At 39.6% G+C, this 18053-nt stretch overlaps 1 protein-coding gene across 2 annotated transcripts in view; it reads right to left on the bottom strand.

The window, feature by feature from the left end:
* The window catches only part of Arhgap28 (Rho GTPase activating protein 28), a 195325-nt gene that overhangs the window by 47004 nt on the left and 130268 nt on the right, over positions 1 to 18053 (bottom strand). For both annotated transcript variants that reach the window (XM_008834652.3, XM_029564301.1), the window contains exons 3-4: positions 10494 to 10711; positions 824 to 916 (exon numbers count right to left, since the gene is read on the bottom strand). In XM_008834652.3, the coding sequence (XP_008832874.2) occupies positions 824 to 916; positions 10494 to 10711 (311 nt within the window). The remainder of the gene's footprint in view (positions 1 to 823; positions 917 to 10493; positions 10712 to 18053) is intronic.

The following is an 18053-nucleotide window of genomic DNA, read 5'->3' as shown; positions in this document are numbered from 1 at the left end:
GGGAGGCAGAGGCAGGCAGATCTCTGTGAGTTCAAGGCCAGCCTGGTCTACATAGTCAGTAAGTTCCAGGCCAGGGGGGGCTACAGGGAGACCCTGTCTCAAAAAGTACTCCCTAAAAAAAAAAAAAAAAAAAAAAAAAAAAAGTCCTAGCAGCGCCCACAAAAGTAGGGTAAGAGACAGAAGTTCTGGTGATAATGTATCTTTTTAAAAATCTACTGAACTGTCTGTCAAAACAGCACCAAGGCTGAAAGCAAAGGGAGAAACTTCTGGAAATGGTGCCATAGTACTAAGTCTTCCAAATCATGAAGTAAAATAAACGGTAGAGGCTTGACACCATCCTAGTCTCGCTTGCCTCTGCCCTCTTCTGTGTACGTGGAGAGTAGAAGTGGCTGCCGGAGAAGGCATGGACCTGGGAATAAATGGTACTTAGAGGCACCATCAGCAGTGAGGAGACTGACGTCATCTTACAATGGGGGACCCAGAGAACAGCCAAGGACTCATGCTCCAGCAGGCCGACTTGTGACTCAGTGGCACTAACTCTCCTAAGGGATTTTTTAATTAAAGGAAAAATTGAAGAACATGCAGTCTATCAAAATTACAATCATTGGGTTATTTAGTTATGTATAGAATCTACAGTTTCCATGGAATATGCAGCTGTGTGTTGGGCTCCTTTACTGCTGAATATTTTTCTTATAAGTTGCTTAAAAGGAGTCAGGCATGCTAATGGATATGATTGTCAACCACCTTAATTACACTGCATCTTTTTCAAGTTTTTCATGAGTGTCTTACTTTGTTCCTACCCCGGTCTCCTCTCATAACTTACCAGTGGATCACTTGTTTTGATAACTCCTGGCAGCTCTTTTTCTTCTTCTGTGCCATCCAGCTGAGGGGTACAGTTGTCACAAGAATCATTTGGCTAAGGAAAAAAATGAAAGTCATTTTTATCCACCACAAACATGACTGTGTATTTCATTGCACATTACAGCAGCGTTTATATATGTATGTGCATTTGTATAACTACACAAAAACACACAGAATTAATAGGTACTTGTATGTTGATAATAGCACTTACAATTCAGCTGTAATCATACTGATCCTAGTAAATACCATGGACTATAACAGAATTGGTCTCAGAACCAGGTATTGCTAGCTGCCTGCCCAAATTCTCTTCTTTACCATATGAATATCATGATTTTACCCTACAGTGCTGTGTGTTTAACTAAAGACTAAGTGTGATCCTGTGATGGCACTTACATCCAACAAGATAAACTCTATTTGGTGGAGTATTTAGGAAGTTTAATGTTTCCTTGCTAATTGGATGGAACTGCTTAGTGCTACTCTGGGGATATGGGTGTGGTTCCTGTGATGTCATACATCTTGTGAATATTGCACATTAGCCTAAATGCTAAGGGGAGCAGAGTCAGAAGATGAAAGTTGGTGGATCCATGCTTGCCAACCATATCAACCTGGGCCTTCTGACCTTGAGCTTCTCATTTTAAAAGTCTCTACTGTTCAAGAATGCAGCTCCCTGTTAAAATCATGCTGTCTTAAAACTTGACTTTATGGGGGCTGGAGAGATGGCTCAGTGGTTAAAAGCACTGGCTGTTCTTGCAGAAGACCTGGGTTTGAATCCCAGCACCCACATGGAGGCTAACAACCGTCCATAACTCCAGTTCCAGGGGATCTGACGCCCTCTTCTGTCCTCCTCGGGCACTGCAGGACATGGGTGTACTTAACACACATGCAGGCATAACAACACTCATACGCATAAAGTAAAAATAAACTTTTTAAAAAGTCTTTAAAAAAACTATAAACTTTTTGACTGTATTCCACAATGGTTTGTAAATCTGTATCAAGAACAGGTGAAATTTCTTTGTCCATTAAGAAAGTGGAAAATGTTAAACTGATCACTTCATAAACACGTAATGTTGAACCAAATATTTCATCTCATTCACTGAATACTGGAAAAGCTTCATTACATGGAAACATACCGGGAAGACTAGGTTTCCACTGGGCTGGGCTGCACTGCAGACTTCAAGCACAGTCTCTAAGATTTAGCAACATTTGTCATAAAGACATTTCCCCAAGTAAGATGCAAATATTCTACTCCATGGCTGAAGTAACTTATAGTGATTATTAAAATTTTTACTTATTTATTTATTTTTATTTTTATGTATGAGTGTTATGCCTGCATATATGTAAAGTGCACCCATGTTGTGCATTGCCCGGGAAGGACAAAAGAGGGTGGTGGATCCCTTGGAACTGGAGTAATGGAAGGTTGTTAACTGCCATGTGGGTGCTGGGATTCAAACCAGGGTCCTCTGCAAGAGCTGTCAGTGCTCTTAACCACTGAGCCATCTCTCCAGTCCCATGAAGGCACTTTTTGAAAGATAAATATACTAGTATTACTGGCCATAAGTTGTTATGCCAGATCTTAGAAAAGATTATTTTTCATCTTATTTCTCTGTATTTTCTAACTTTCTCCCGAACTCTATATCCTAGATGAGTAAGAAAAGCACACATGTATTTGTAAATGGAAACAATGCTCAAGAGGCAGCACGAGCAAACTTTGATCAGGATAAAGACTGAGCGCACCATCCCCTCTGCCACACCTCAATATTAAGAAGGTAAATATTTTTATAAGAACAGCTGTAAGCTGGATGTGCTGGTATGTAGAGATAGGAGGATCCAGAACTCATGGTTATCCTTAGTGACACAGTGAGTTTGAAGCTAGTCTTGTCTTCAAGAGACCCTATCTCAAAATACATAAATGAGTTCTGAGAAATGAGTTTGACAATTTTTAGAGACATCCTGAGCCTAAGAATAACACAAAACAACAATGCTTTTAAGCAAAAGAGAAATTAATAAACACCAAGCAGTAAACAAGTTCTGAATGAAAAATACAGAGGGCAATAGGGCAATTCACAGGAAAACTTACTATAAAAGTGGTTTCTTGGTGGAGTGGCCAGGGAGATCCGTGGCCAGCTCCTGTGGTCCTCACAGCAAACTGCAGCCATGTGAGAACCTGGGAGGTACTCTAATGAAGTGTACGACCTCTCTTTTTGTTATTACATTTATTTATCTAGATAACAGTTCTGGGTAAGGCAAAGCAAAATTTAAATGTTATTTTCTGACTTAGTGAGAGGCTTCCTTGTGTGCTTGGCATCATGCCTGCCTCTTCATTAGCCTTTAGGAGGCTGTAAGAACTTCAAGGATTTGGACAAAAGGAACAGGAGAAGCCAGTGTTGGGGGAGTGGAAGGGAAAACCAGTGTTGGGAGAGTGGAAAGAAAAACCAATAGTGAGGGGAGTGGAAGGCCAACCAAACCATATGTGGGCGAGCGGAAGAGTGTACTGGCAGGAAGGATTCTGGGAAGAAGGGGTACTGAGGCCTCCTACAGTCCTGTGTTGGTGATAGCCTGAAAGGGTCTTGGGCTCTTCTTGGCACTGAGATGGAACCACTTCATTAGACTAAAGCTATAGCCAAAGGGTTAGCAAAGCTCAGCAGGGTCCAGGTGGAGGGCAGCAGATGAAGGACAAATGTAGGGTGGGTGAATGCCCTTCTTGGGCCGACACACTCATTTCACAGACAGGCCATTCAAAGGCCAACTGTTATCATCTGTCTACTGGGAAAAATTAAAGTGCTTGCGGAAAACAGAAAGAAGCAAACAATCAAGTGTCCTGGTTGGATGTGGGCTACATAACACTTCCTCAACTGATGGAATATCACAAAGCTTAAGGATGGCTACTGCCAACCAGACAGAAAATGCGAAGGCCTGTGTCTGGATAGAGCTGACACTCTAAAGAGAAATATAATAATCAGAAAAAAGAGGGATGATTTTGCAAAACAGGACTGCTTCTGGTGCCAGCTAGCTACTCTCCCCTCAGACCTCAGCTACCAACGGAAGAGCAGCCAGAGCCCAACTGCCGTATCCAAACTGCTCAGCAAAGCCCCGAAACTGTGAGCTCCAGATATACTGGCTCTCATCAGATACAGGATCAATGAAAATATGTCCTATAGAACCTAACCACCACCACCGCCACCTTCCTTGGACAAAGGGAGGTCTAGAGTCTCTTTATTCATAGAAAGGAATCCCTTTGCCTCTAACAGGAAGGGATAAAGGTAAATAGAGCTGCAGAGAAGGACACACATCACAGAGTAATGACATAGAATCTGTGTCTCTGATATGAATCCAAGCAGAGGGAGATGCTGACAAACCCATGTCCTCCCTGGGCTCCCCCAGGGGCACACAGTTTCAAGGCGACCCAAGGCAGATACAGATTATGTATCTGTATGAGCTGATGTGAATTCAGCTCATAAAGATAAAACCTTGGGCTGAGATAGCTCTGTAGGCAGTTATAAATTCACATTAGCTTTCTTTGAAGCTGTACTATTTAAAATAGACCAGGTGGTAAACTTGGGATGGGATGGGGGGGGTAAGTTCAGTGGTAAAACCCGTGTTTAACATGTGTGAGGTCCTGGCTTCCAACCGGTACCAAAAACAAACCAAAAGGAAACAAAGAATAGATATAAAGTGGGCTCTAGTGAAACTTCTTTCTTCCTGTGCTAAGTGATACAGTTCAGTGCCAACTGTCACACATTTTAGATGGTGTAACAGTGCTTCACAAAACATACTTACACTTACAAAGATACAGCACTGCTTCCCATAGATATTTCCATTGAGAAAGTAATGAGAATGCCAAAATAGGTCTAACAATGAGAATTAAATTAATATTGTGTGATATGTAGATGGCGGCAAAAGATTTGTCAAGAAAACACAGGGAGGTGACAGGTCCCCCAGGTTCCCACTTCAGGCTGTGACTGGAGCTATAGCAGCTGTTATTTTCTGGTGTTGAGGGTACAGGTAAAGCATGTGGAAATGTGTAGACTTAACTATTATTCATTCCTTAGTTTAACAGTCTCCTTTTTCTTAATTGTCTCAGAGTAAATAAGCATTTTCCGCCAAGTTTACCTAACTGCCTTGAAACAAACTTCTTCTAGGTTCCTGATATTTATTTCCCTTTATCTTACCAATTGATCTCTTTTTTTTTTTTTTTTTTTCTGGTGATAATTGGCATCACTTTTTCACCTAGGCTTGCATCAAAAAAAGGGGGGAAAAAAAAGAGGTGGGATACAACAAAAATCATTTGGATATTGAGGAAAATTAAAATATGTTTAAAAGTCAAAAATGGCCTTTCAAATTTAATTGTGTGCAGTGAACTATGGGGTATGAACATTATATGTACCTTCATGTAGATTGATTGGGGGAGAAAGCCCCCAATCTGTGACAGCATATACACTGATTATTGAATTTAGCCTCTGTCCCTCAATATTGAGATAGCATATGCTAGGGACTAAAATTGGCACTTTTCTTTGTAGAAGATACCGTTAACTACACACCTATATCCAGTCTGCTGTCTTCATGAACAGTATTGATTTTTCTCCCCAGGAAATTATGTGTCTAATGAAAAAGAAAAACTCAGCATTTCAGGATCATTTGCAGTTAAGAAAAATGCAGTTCTGAGCTGTGCAATCTACGAAGTAGGATTTCCAGGAAAGACAAGAAGGACGGAATCCACTGATACAAGTTCCAGGAACTGCCAGAACATGGATAGGGCACTACAGTGGTCCAGCTAACTTGTAAACAAACTGATGAGGACTGCATGTGAATGACAAAATAGAACACAAGAGGAAGCCAGAGTCAGGTCAAGAAAAAGGACTGTCTGCCTTCAGGTCCATCTTAAAAGAGAAAAACTCATATTAGTTCAAGTCATGATTTCCTGGGTTTTCTGTTGCATACAGTCGATTCACGCATAAATTGGATATATAAAAACACACTGCATAGTCATATTTGTATCATCAATTATAAATCAGGTCCAACTTTTGTTAAATGCTTACCAATTATGAGATTGGAGATAAATAAGATTAACTATTTTCCAAGTAAATGTGTTATTGAAAAGAACATTTAATTCAGGTCTTTCAAATCCTGGAGTACTGCTTTGGGTAGTAGAATTCTGCTCAGGATGAGTAAGAGCCAGACCATGCATTAGGCACCCGGAGATTGACTTAGCGTTTTTTATTTGTATATACTGGCTCTATTAAAACAAGAGCTAAATATTCTATACCCTTATTTCAAGAAAATTGAAAAACTAGATTCATTGGCTCTTTAGTGAAATCATAGAATTTATTGAGGCCCATAAAAATAGTTATTCTTTATCTTGCCTGACCATATTTTCTGTTTCCAGTAAAGATTATATATTTCTTTCAAAACAAGGGGGGTCACATTAATTTTTAATGGAACAAGTACTATTGAAGAATCAGTACAAGAAAATTTGACCAAGAGAACAAAATGTACACACTGTCTCCTCTACAAATCAAGCTAAGCATCAAGACACAGTATCTTTTAAAAGGTTTAGATCTAGAAACCACTCAATATTTCATTAGCAGAAGAGAAATATTTGGAAGTTCCTGGAAGATAAAAAAGCAGGCAATAATTGTTTGATTAGATAAGAAAATCCCTTAACCTGAAAAAGGCACATGAGAAAATTGGGAAGTAAATGCTCATCCAAAAACCTCCATATCCAAAACCAAATAAAAAGATCTGGGATGCACCCCAACTCAAAAAAAAAAACAGCAGTGAGAAGAACTGAAAACTATTTTTCTGAATAAAGGGGCCAGGCCAACCCTTTCCTCCTAGAACACTGAAGAGCGGCAAACTCTTGGTACCAGAGTGACCATCATAACTGCTGGTACTGGTGGCTGTTCTGGAGAGGGAGTGATAGTCATGGATAGAAGGATGGATAAACTGAACCTCAGCTGCAGCTTTCTGAAAGACAAGAACAACACATAAAAGGAGACATTTGGTTTGCCTGCAAAGAAAATACGATTCCTGGGGAATCTTGTCACTCTGGTATTAATGTTATGTGTGTGTGTCTTAACATCAAGTGTGACATCTGTCTTACTTCTCCACTCACAGGCCCAGAACTCTATTCGCAGCATAGTTTTGTGGAGGAAACAGGTCCCTACAACTGCATAAGAAACACATAGCCAACAACTATAATAATCAAGCAATTAACCAAGTCTTCTTCTAAGACATACACATCAACAGCCAAGCGTAAAAACTCAGCTGAATAATAACAGTAAGAGAAAACAATAACAGCAAAATAAATATATTGCCTAGAAGGAAACAAGTCATAGAAAGCAGGAGGCATTTGGAGTTTGAGAGTTAGTTACTATTTTCAGAGTGCTAGTTGGGTATTGCAGACAAAAAAAAGAAAAAGAACTAGAACTGAGGATATAGCTCAGTGGGAGAGTGCCCGCCTGGTGTGTGAGGCCCGAAGTTAAACCCTCAGCATCATACAACAAACAATACCAAAGAACAGATTACTGTCATAAAGAAGGGATCAAGGAAAAAAGGTCCATAAGCTAGCAACATAAACACTCAATTCTTTTCTCAAAAATATTTTATTATTTTATGTGTATGGGGGTAATGCCTGCATGTAGGTAGGTGTACTCATGCTGTTTAATGCTCATGGAGGTCAGAAGAGGGCATCGGATCCCCTGGAACTGGAGTTATATGTGGTTGTTAGCTGCCACGTGTGTGCTGGGAACCACCCAGGTCCTTTGCAAGAGCAATCAGTGCTCTTAACTGCTGAGCCATCTCTCCAGCCCCATAAGTACAAATACTTGAAATTAGTAAAATTCATAAGTGCAAATGCAACCATGGCCAAATTACTGATATTAATAAGTGAAATTGAAGAAATATCCAAGAATATGAAGAATAAATACCTACACCCCCCCCCCAAAAAATATAAGAGAACAATCCAGGGACACAGAGGTCAATCCAACCATGGTAATAAGCATCTTCCAGAAGTTCTAGGAGCACACTGAGAAGATGAAAGGAATAAGCACTTGTTTTGAATATTAGTGCTCAGATAGAAGGGGTTCATTACACAGAGGCTAGATTGAATTTCTCGAAAAGGTTGAAGTTGTAAAATTTCAAATCTTAAGAATAAAAATTAAAATAAAAAGGTATCTACTTCTGTTAAGTAGAGCAAGAACAACATAGACATGATACTTTCCCAGTGATGAGGCATGCCAGGTGGTAGAAACTAGCTTTGAAATTCTGAGGGAAGGTGAATTTAAGCTTGAAATTCTGGGTGTTAAAAAAAATTAAGAATACTAACATAATTTTGCACATCTCTTTTTCAAACTATTTTATTTATATTCTCACCAGATAAGTATAGTAGTGAAAAGCATACATTTAAGATCAATGGTAAATCTTCTTAGAAAACTTAGAGGTTAGGGGCTGGTAAGATGGTAGCAGGTAAAGGCACCAACTGCCAAGCTTGATGACTTGATTCAATCCCCAGGACTCACATAGTGGATGGAGACAATCAACTCATGGAAGTTGTCCTGATCTCTGCAAGTACACCATGACATTTGCTCGTTCACAGACTAATGATATAGATAGATATATATAATAAAGGATATAGAAGTCTTTACTAATGAAGTGAAATGGAAAATTGTAAGCAAGTGTTCAATCAATGTAGGTCAATTATGCCAAAGAAACACAAAGAATAGGAAGGGATGAGAGAAAGATGGAGAGAGGGAGAGAGGAGAGGGATAGGTGAGAGACAGAAAAGAAGAAGAGGAGGAGGAACAGGAACCCGAACAGGGTAGTTATGCATCTCTTGAGTAACTGGAAGATTCAAGAAGTCTATGGACCTTTCTGTTTCATAGCTAGCAGACTAGAGCCCAAGCTCTGGTCTGAAGCAGCTGGAAATAGCGATGGCAAAAAGCAGACAGGCAAAGTTTTCAGGACCCTTGCAAGATGATTCTGGAAACAACTGAAAAGCAATCCAGGTAACTTAAGCGACCAGGACAAAACTTTTCTTTGAGAGACATCTTTGCCAGGACATCTGTAGCTGAAGCCCCGGCCTCAAGTTGTGAGAGCCATCTGTACTCACTGACGGCTTTAGAAAAAAATCCCTCCATCCAGAAAGACAAGAGTTTCTGCTAACTTTAAAGTCAAACAGCAAAGAACTCGCAATGCTCTTCAAGGTATGTCATAATAGACAACTCTGTTATTCAATACATCAGCTACAAGCTATATGTGGCTGTTTAGATTTAAATCAATTAAGGTCAAAGAAAATTTCACACAAAAAACCCCGCCGGCTGTGGTGGCACTCACCTTTAATCCTAGACTACGGGAGGCAGAGGTAGGTGGATCTCAGTGAAAATGAGGCCAGCCTGGTCTACACAGTGAGTTCCAGGCAGGATGGGACTAGGGAGACCCTGTCAAAATAACAAACAAAAAAGATTAAACAAAATCTCAAATTCAATTAAGCTGCCTTTTGCCAAATGTGAATGGAGGCTATCAAATGAGACAGAATAGAAATGGACCACTGCCATCATTCTAGAAAGTTCTGAAGACTATTCTAGGACATTATTATCACAGATTCATGGGTTAGCTAGCATGTGTGAGTTTTCTTGGCAACTGTTCTTACTGGTGAATCTATCTCATACAGACAACCTGTTTTCAAGCATGATTTCTATCCAACATCCCTGAAGTCTTCATTTATATCATGACTGATACTACAATGGAACAGACAAGAAACCCAAGTCAGAATGAGTAACTGACTCACCCCAGAATGTTGAATGTCCTTGCTGCAGTATAATACCAAATTTCCTTCCATTCTATAGACTCACCAACCCCAAATTTCTGAGACTTCTTTTCATAGGATCTAATGAAGGATCTTGCACAGACATTGCATTCAATAAAAATTTGTTGTACTATGACACACTAACTGCTGTGATGCAAAATGCTGCAGTGAATGAAGGAACAAGTAAACTGAACAAGCTGGTAGGAAAGCTGCTATAGAAATACAGGAAGTGACTAAAGGTCCCTGGAGTGCACTGTGGCCCTGGTGCTGCTACAGGCAAGCTGGACCTTCACTCAGCCATTTCTCATAAGAAATGTGTACCTACTTCACTTGTTCTCTCTCTCTCTCTCTCTCTCTCTCTCTCTCTCACACACACACACACACACACACACACACACACACAACCATGTTAAATTTTCTTAACATAAAAGCTACTCCACCCATTTCCCCTACCAACATTTAAAACAACTCACTTGGACTTACAAAGCCTATGGTATTTCTCTGGGATTCTATGCTTGCACAAAATTTCCACTCAGGGCTTAGATTCAAATAAGGCCCCATGCCTTCCATCTCTAAAGGCTTGCTCCACTGCCAAGAAGTTCCTTTCCAACTTCAACAGAGAGAGGGGGGAATATACTTGGGCTGGAGGGACATGGAACCATGGGAGAAAAGGAGTGATTAAGTTCTGATTCATTAAATGTTGCTGGGCTGTCTCTTTAGTTCTGATAGACTTGATCAGCCTTTTCTGAGATTTTTTCCCCCCATCCCTGCTGTGCCCTTCCATCCCTGAAATCAGAGCAAACTCCTTTTGATCCACGTGGTTACTTACGGGAGATTCACTGACTCCGAAGACATCTCTGACATCCCTGACAGGTTGCTTATGCTTTTTCCTCAGCGTTTGGGTATATGTGTTGTATCTCTTTTTTACTGCAGCTGCTTGGGTCCGAGTCAGTGTAGACAGGAGAGCTTTGCCATCTTCCTCTTCATCACCAGAGATCAGAGTTGACAAACCCACATCTTGTAACCACTCCGCTTCAAGCTCTCCTTCTGAAAACACCATGACCAAGGGGAGATTAGGACTTTTTTTATGACTGGATAAAATCTGAAGCTATATCTGATAGAAAAATCAGTACATAATGTAAAATTATCTTTCTGTTTGTGTGTTTGTTCTGTGATCTTTTAAGACAGGGTTTCCCTGTAGCCCAGGTGGGCTGAAATTTTCTATGTGGACTAGGCTGGCCTTGCTCTCTCAGAGATCCACCAGTTTCTGCCTTTTGAGTGCTGAGACCAAAGACCTACACCACTACACCCTGCTTTCTGTAGTTGTTTTGAGACAAGGTCTTGATGTAGCTCAGGATGGTCTTATGATCTTCTTGTTTCCACTTCCCATAATTCTGGGATTACAAGGCATGAGCCATCATATCCAGCTAGGATGATCTTTTCTGCAGTAATTACGAGAAACGGTAGAAAAATGAATGAATAGTCTTTATTATATTTTTAATTAATTAATTTTTATTATATGTATATGAGTATTATGACTGCATGTGTGTAAGTGTTCCCATGTCATACAGTGCCCATGGAGGACAAAAGAGGCTGTCAGATCTCCTGGAACTGGAGTTACGGATGGTTGTTAGCCACCATGTGGTTGGTGGGATTTGAACCCGAGTCCTCTGCAAGAACAATCAGTGCTCTTAACTTCTGAGCCATCTCTTCAGCTCCTTTATTATGTTTTCAACATAAGCAAAAATTTAAAATACAGCCTATAGAACAAGCTTCTGTGACAAACTTGGAAAGGTAATTTTCCTTATTGGAGAGTTAAAGAAAAGTCATTGTGGACTAGCACTTTAAAAAGATAAAAAATGAACATCAACTAAAATAATAACAGAAAATTCATGGCTTAGTGGGATGCAAGGGAAATTTTTAATCACTCGACTGCAGCTTTAAATCCCACCACCACCACTTACTAGCTGAATGACTTTAGTAAATGCTTTCTTTAACACAGCCCTCAGTTTCCCCTCAGCAAAATAAGCATGGTGAATTCTTTTTCTTTTATGCTGCCCCAGCATTCACTTTGAAGCTAGGATTAGCTTTCTCCCATCAGAGCAGGGCTCTGTGACCCCCAGCACAGTTTCCAGCTTGTCTGCTTCCTCAATGCGGTCCATGCAGGTGTCCATCCACCTTATATCACTTTCTCCTGGTGATGACTTCTTATGAGATGTCTAGATGCAACCTAATGGATTGTCCCCCGACCCCCGACCTGGCACATCTCAGACTATGCAGAGATGCTGCTAGGCCCACCTCTATCATAGCCACACTCTGAAGTGGAAGCTGGCTTGCTCTAAACCCACCAATCCAACTCTGAACCCTAATAAAGGCTTTGACTAACGGGTCCCATGATCCTCTCTCTCTGGCTTTCTATCCACTGGCTGAGTATAAGGAGTCCTGGATGACTTCCCATCTTTTCTTTGTCCCTGGAAGGTACCCTGACCCCTTCTCTCTGGGATCTGTGGGTAATAACTGCTTCTGTTAATCCATGTGCCTGTGGTTTGGTCTCTTCCTTGCCCCTTCTGACCAATAAACGAGACATGGGTCAGACCACAGCCACAAGGGCACCTTCCAGTAGAAACAACTTTCCTGGCAAAAGGGTCACCTAGTCCTGGTGTGGATAGTTAAGCCATCAAGGCACCTACCAGGATGAAGAAGGACCCTGTGAATGGTACACTCCATCAGAGCAGGGCCACAGTATACAGCGACCATCCAGAGGGAGTACACAATACCTAGTTAGAAGACTATCCCACAGTGGGGACAGCAATAAAAACAGTATGTGGCTCTGAGGATGCTTTTTGAACAAATATTTATGAAGACGGCAAAGAACCGGGAACAAAGCAAGGCATTCAATAATGTTCATTTTCCTTATACTTTGAGTATGTGATAAACTGTTTTCCAGAAGGCAATTCAAAACCTAAGATTCATGATTCACCTGTGAGCACTGATGACTATTGTAAACTAAATGGACACAAATAAAAGGAATTCAGGATAACATATCCTGTACAGCAAATCCACTACACACACATTTTTGGGAACTGTGCTAATCAGGCATGACATGAATGGGGAGATGTTTGAAGGGTAGTTTAGGCTGATGTGTAAACATGTGTCCAAGCCCCGTCTAAGGGTCTTGTACCCTGCTTGCAGTGCCGCATCAGTGGTATATAAACAGAGCTACTGAATGCACTTTAGAGTCCAATTTCCTAACTGGGCAAATATTTTACTTACTATTGTGCTTTTATTATCTGTTTGCTTTATAAACTGTCCCTTCACTAGAAAATGCAAAGTGAATTTATGATATTGGGCTCAATGGGAAATAATAACCCCTTGAAAACAGTGACTTATAACTTGGATAACTTAGAAGTCTTTATTTAAGCTGTAGGCAAGAATTTCATTTCTCAAGGCAAAAGTTATAAAGGTAAAGGAACATTAAAGTTTTAAAAATTGGATTTGCTATCTCTCTACTTATGTAAGGAATGATGAAAATGATGGAAGAGTAGGAGAAAGGACTAAGAGGTAGGTTAGAGTTCACATAACTAGGCGCACTGAAGGTCTCAAGCTCCTTCCCTAGGGCAAAACATACCTAGAATGTTTTTTCTAAGTGAGAATTGCTCAAGGCAGATACCAGTGTGATTCATGCTGAATTATGCCAAATGCAATCCCAGGCTCAGTACTGCAGTTGTCAAAAGTATAACTTGGACCCAGAGCACTCCTTTGATTTTATCTCCACATAGTCCACTGCCTGCTAATACCTACTGGGCTCTACTAACGATGTCACAGTCAACGTGATCAAGTCTGAGTTCACATGCTTCATTCCCTGCTCTCATTCTCTTTCACTCGTCCACATTTCAATCTACAAACCCCACCAATCATTATCCAAGGAATGGAGGCAAGGGAGTGACATATCAAGGGCGCATTGCCAAGACCTGTTGATGTTACTTCCTTATTACGTATCAAGATTTTCCAAACTTCCTTTTTCATTTTTTTTTCTTGACATAGGGCCTTACTCCATAGTCCAGGCTAGCCTTGAACTAGCAACTTCCCACCTCAGCATACATATCCCAGGTATTCACGGCCATGTCCCAGCTTCCTGTACCTTCTTTTATCTCATCTTCCATGACCTTGGTCAAAGCTACCATCCTCTCTCACCTGGATGTCTATAACAGAATCCCAACAATTCTACCTATAGTCATTCTTGATCCCCTTCCAACCTATTTTTCAACCTTATAAATGATAATAAAAATGTCTTGATTTTCCCTATCTTTAATGTGGTCTGTAAGACATGGTTATTTTAAGCTCCCCTCCCCTGTTCCCTAGCAATACCAGCCTAGTTTGGAGTCCTCAGAAGATTTATATCATATTTGGGACAGAGTAGTCTTCTCTGGATATTTATTGAATCTTTCAGATCTCAGCTTATACAGCTATTTTACTCTCAATGAAGGCTTTTCCCTAAACCTATCAGATAAGGTTGTGTCCAGATGTGATAATTTATTTTTCCCTCAAGTAATCTCCTCTCAAGTTTGTCTACTTATCTCATTTCATTAATTACTTTTTGTTCTGCTAAATCATCAACTCCATGAGGAAGGGAAAGTTTTCTGGTTTTGTTTATAATTCTAACATTAACACCTTGCAGGATGCGTAGCTCAGGGGAGGTACAAAGACTTGTGAAACTAATTAATTGATTCATTAAGCTTCAAATGAAAAATATAATTAGGGAAGTTATTCTAATAAGTAAGAAAATCAGTGAATACAAAACATCAACTTTAAAAAACAAGCCTAACTATCACATGCAGCGTTTCACACTGCAAATCTAACTTCTTAGTAAGTACTTTGGAGAAACCTATTAAAAAGGGAAAGAAACCTTCCAGGGAAGGTGGTGTAGCTTTCATGAAAACAACAGTTTTATATTGTAAACTATAAATAAAATACATAAAATAATTATGTAAAAATACCAGAGAAGAACCAAATATAGGCAGGAACTGGAAAAAAATTTTTTTTTCTACAAACGGCAACATACATACTAGTACAAATTGAATTTATATTACTTTTCAACTAAAGCCCCTTTTCAATCCCTAGTCACCTACAAGGTGACCAGAACTTAGAAAATCACAGTAGTAACTATTTGAGGAGTCAGAGGTTAAAGAATGGGAAATGAGGGGCACATACTTATTAGTAGGGAGTCGTATAAAGTGCCCAAATCTGTACATAAACTCTGACCAAATGCCTGCCTAAACCTCAGAACAAAAAGGGTATGTGAGACTCCAAGAATTCCACTGAAAAACCACAGCTGAAACCTAAAATAAGTGGAAAAAAACTAGAGACAGGGTGCAAAGCATCAACTGCAGAAGGCAGCGGGGGCATGAGTCTAGGCAAGCTAACTGCTTGAATGAAAATGAACTTACTTTAGAGCACAATAACAAAAAACAGAGTCTGAAACATATCCAGCATGCAGTCTAGGACACAATAGGAAAACAAAATAAATGAAAATGCAGACCAGTTTATCAAGAGAAAGGGACTAAAAGGAACCTGATATTGGACAAGGTAGAACTCTCAACTACTGATTTTAAATCTTTCACCTTTGAACATAAACAGTTCCCTTGTAATATTGTTTTCAAGCTATTTTATAATTTTTTAATTTAAAAATTTTATTTATTGTATGTGTATGAGTATTTTGCCTACATGTATGTAAGTACATCACATGTGTGCAGTGTTTGCAGAGGAGAAAAGATGGAGTCAGACCCCTGAGGCTGGAGTTGGTAGTTGTGAACCACCACATGGGTTCTGACAACCAAGCCTGGGTCTTCCTTAAGAGTAGCAAGTGCTTGTAACTGCTGAGTAATCTCTCCAGCTCCTATCTTACAAATCTTGATGGTATGTCTTCATTATCATTTGGTTTGAAATGTTTTCTCATCTCTCTCATAAAACCAGTAGTTGAGAGTTCTTCCTTAAGGGTGTAGACGGAAAAAGGCAAGCAAATTAAACATAAAGAACATACATAAAAATACAGGAATTTTTAAACATATATTCATGTTGCCTCCATAAAATCTGGAATATATCTAGTTACCATCGTATTTAATAGTGGATGCCGAGCCTTTTCCTAGTGAAACTGAGAACATTCCAGAATGAACTGTCACTACTTCTGTTCAGGTTGTTTTGGATTCTCTAAACAGTACAATAAGTTTGGAGAATTTTTTTTCAAAAGCATAAAAACAAAAACTGTATATATTCACCACCTCCTTGTTTATATAGAAAATTCTAAGAAGGCTAGCAAATATTGGAAAATGAATTTAGAAAGTTAAGGGGCTATAAAGTCAAGATTTAAAGAAAACAACTTTATTTTTATATATCTGAAACAAACAGATGAGAGAGACTCAACTAAAAGATATCATTAAGAATGTGAATATGGGGCTGGAGAGATGGCTCAGCGGATAAGAACACTGGTTGTTCTTGCAGAAGACCCGGGTTCGTATCCCAGCACCCACATGGCAGCTAACAACTGTCTGGAACTCCAGTTCCAGGGGATCCAATAGTCTCTTCTGTCCTCCATGGGCATTGCACGACACAGGTGCACTTACCTACATGTAGGCATTACATGCATACACATAAAATAAAAATAATAAATAAAATATATATAAAAAAAGAATGTGAATATGGGGAGGTGGAGAGATGGCTCAGCAGTTAAGAGCACTGACTGCTCTTCTAGAGGACTCAGGTTTAGTTCCCAGCACCCACGTGGCAGCTAACAACTGTCTATAACTCTAGTTCCAAGAGACCTGGTGCCCTCTTCTGGCCTCTGCAGGCATTGCACACACATGATACAGATATACATGCAGGCAAAACACTCATACACATAAAATTAAAATAATATATAAAATATTTTAAAAGAATAATAGACAAGTCACAGGTGGAAAATATTTGCATCACATGTATCTCACAAAGACATATCCATAATGTATCAAGAATTCATACAAGTCAGTAATAAAAAGATAATTTAAAAAATAGTCAAAAGATTTCACAAAGTAGAACCTATGAAAGGACAATATGTGCAGGAAAACACCCACTATTCCTGTCACCAGCCAGGTGTAGTTAGAACTATCATTAGACACTTCCATACATCTAGATTCACTTATGCTAAGAAAACTGACAACATCAAACTTTGCAAAGATGCAGAAAAAACTGCTGGGAGGGGTGTAAAATGATACAACTACTTTGGGAAAACCCTGGCAGTTTCTTATGTAGTTAAGCATAACTTTAAAAATACATGTATCTGAGAGAAATAAAAATCTATGACCACTAAACACTTCCATAAGATTTTTCAAAGCTGGAGACTAGTGAGCTGGCTCAGTGGTTAAGAGCACTGCCTACTCTTGCAGAGGACCGGGGTTTAATTCCTAGCACCCACATGGCAGCCAACAACCATCCATAACCCCAGTTCCAGGGGATCCAATGCCTTCTTCTGACCTCCTCAGAGATCAGTGACACAGGTGCACTTACACACATGCAAGCAATACACTAATATACATAAGATAAATAATAAAAAATAAAATATTTAACAAAAAACATTTCTCAAAGGTGTCATTCATAAAGCTGTAAAAAAAATGTGAAAATTGGCTGGGCATGGTGGTGCAGACCTTTAATCCCAGCACCTGGGAGTCAGTGGCAGGTAGGTCTTTGTGAGTTGAAGTCCAGCTTGGTTTGCATAGCAAGTTCCAAGCTGACCAGGGCTACAGACTGAGACTATGTCTCAACTGACCCCACTAAAAAAATATACTTCACTGATGGAGGGCAGTTTCTGAAAAAGATTATTATGAGTGTGTATGTGTGTTTATTTGTGTAGTATAGGAAGTATACTAATTGTCTACATATAAAGGTTCATTTCTTAGTTCTGAGAAAGACTTCTTTAGACAAGGAAAGAAGCGTGAGAAGGCTTGTATAGTTGGTAGCTGTCTTGAGGCTATCTGCTTGTTAATGATAACAATAACGGGTGCTTTATGTATCCAGGTGGTCATAATGATAATGATAATGATAATGATAGTGATAATGATAATGGGTGCTTTATGTCCAGGTGGTCATGACAAAGGTGGGCTGTGCTTTAATCCCAGGTGAGGGTATTCTGAGCTCTGAGATCAAAGAACAATTATACACTGGTTTTGTTTGTTGTTTTCTTTTGTTTTTGTGTCCAACCTTTTTCTGTTTAACTAAAACCTTGAATATGTAACATGAATTTTATTTTGTGGAATAGAGGGCAATCTAGTACAGTAATACCTGCAAATGTTTCAAAGTCATTTTTTTCCTCCAAAATTCTACACAGGAAAATCTCTTATCTGCCCTGTTCCTTCTCCTT

Source organism: Nannospalax galili, unplaced genomic scaffold, assembly GCF_000622305.1.
Source record: "Nannospalax galili isolate Female #2095 unplaced genomic scaffold, S.galili_v1.0 scaffold155, whole genome shotgun sequence".
Lineage (NCBI taxonomy): Eukaryota > Metazoa > Chordata > Mammalia > Rodentia > Spalacidae > Nannospalax > Nannospalax galili.
This window is presented reverse-complemented; position numbering and strand designations above follow the sequence as displayed.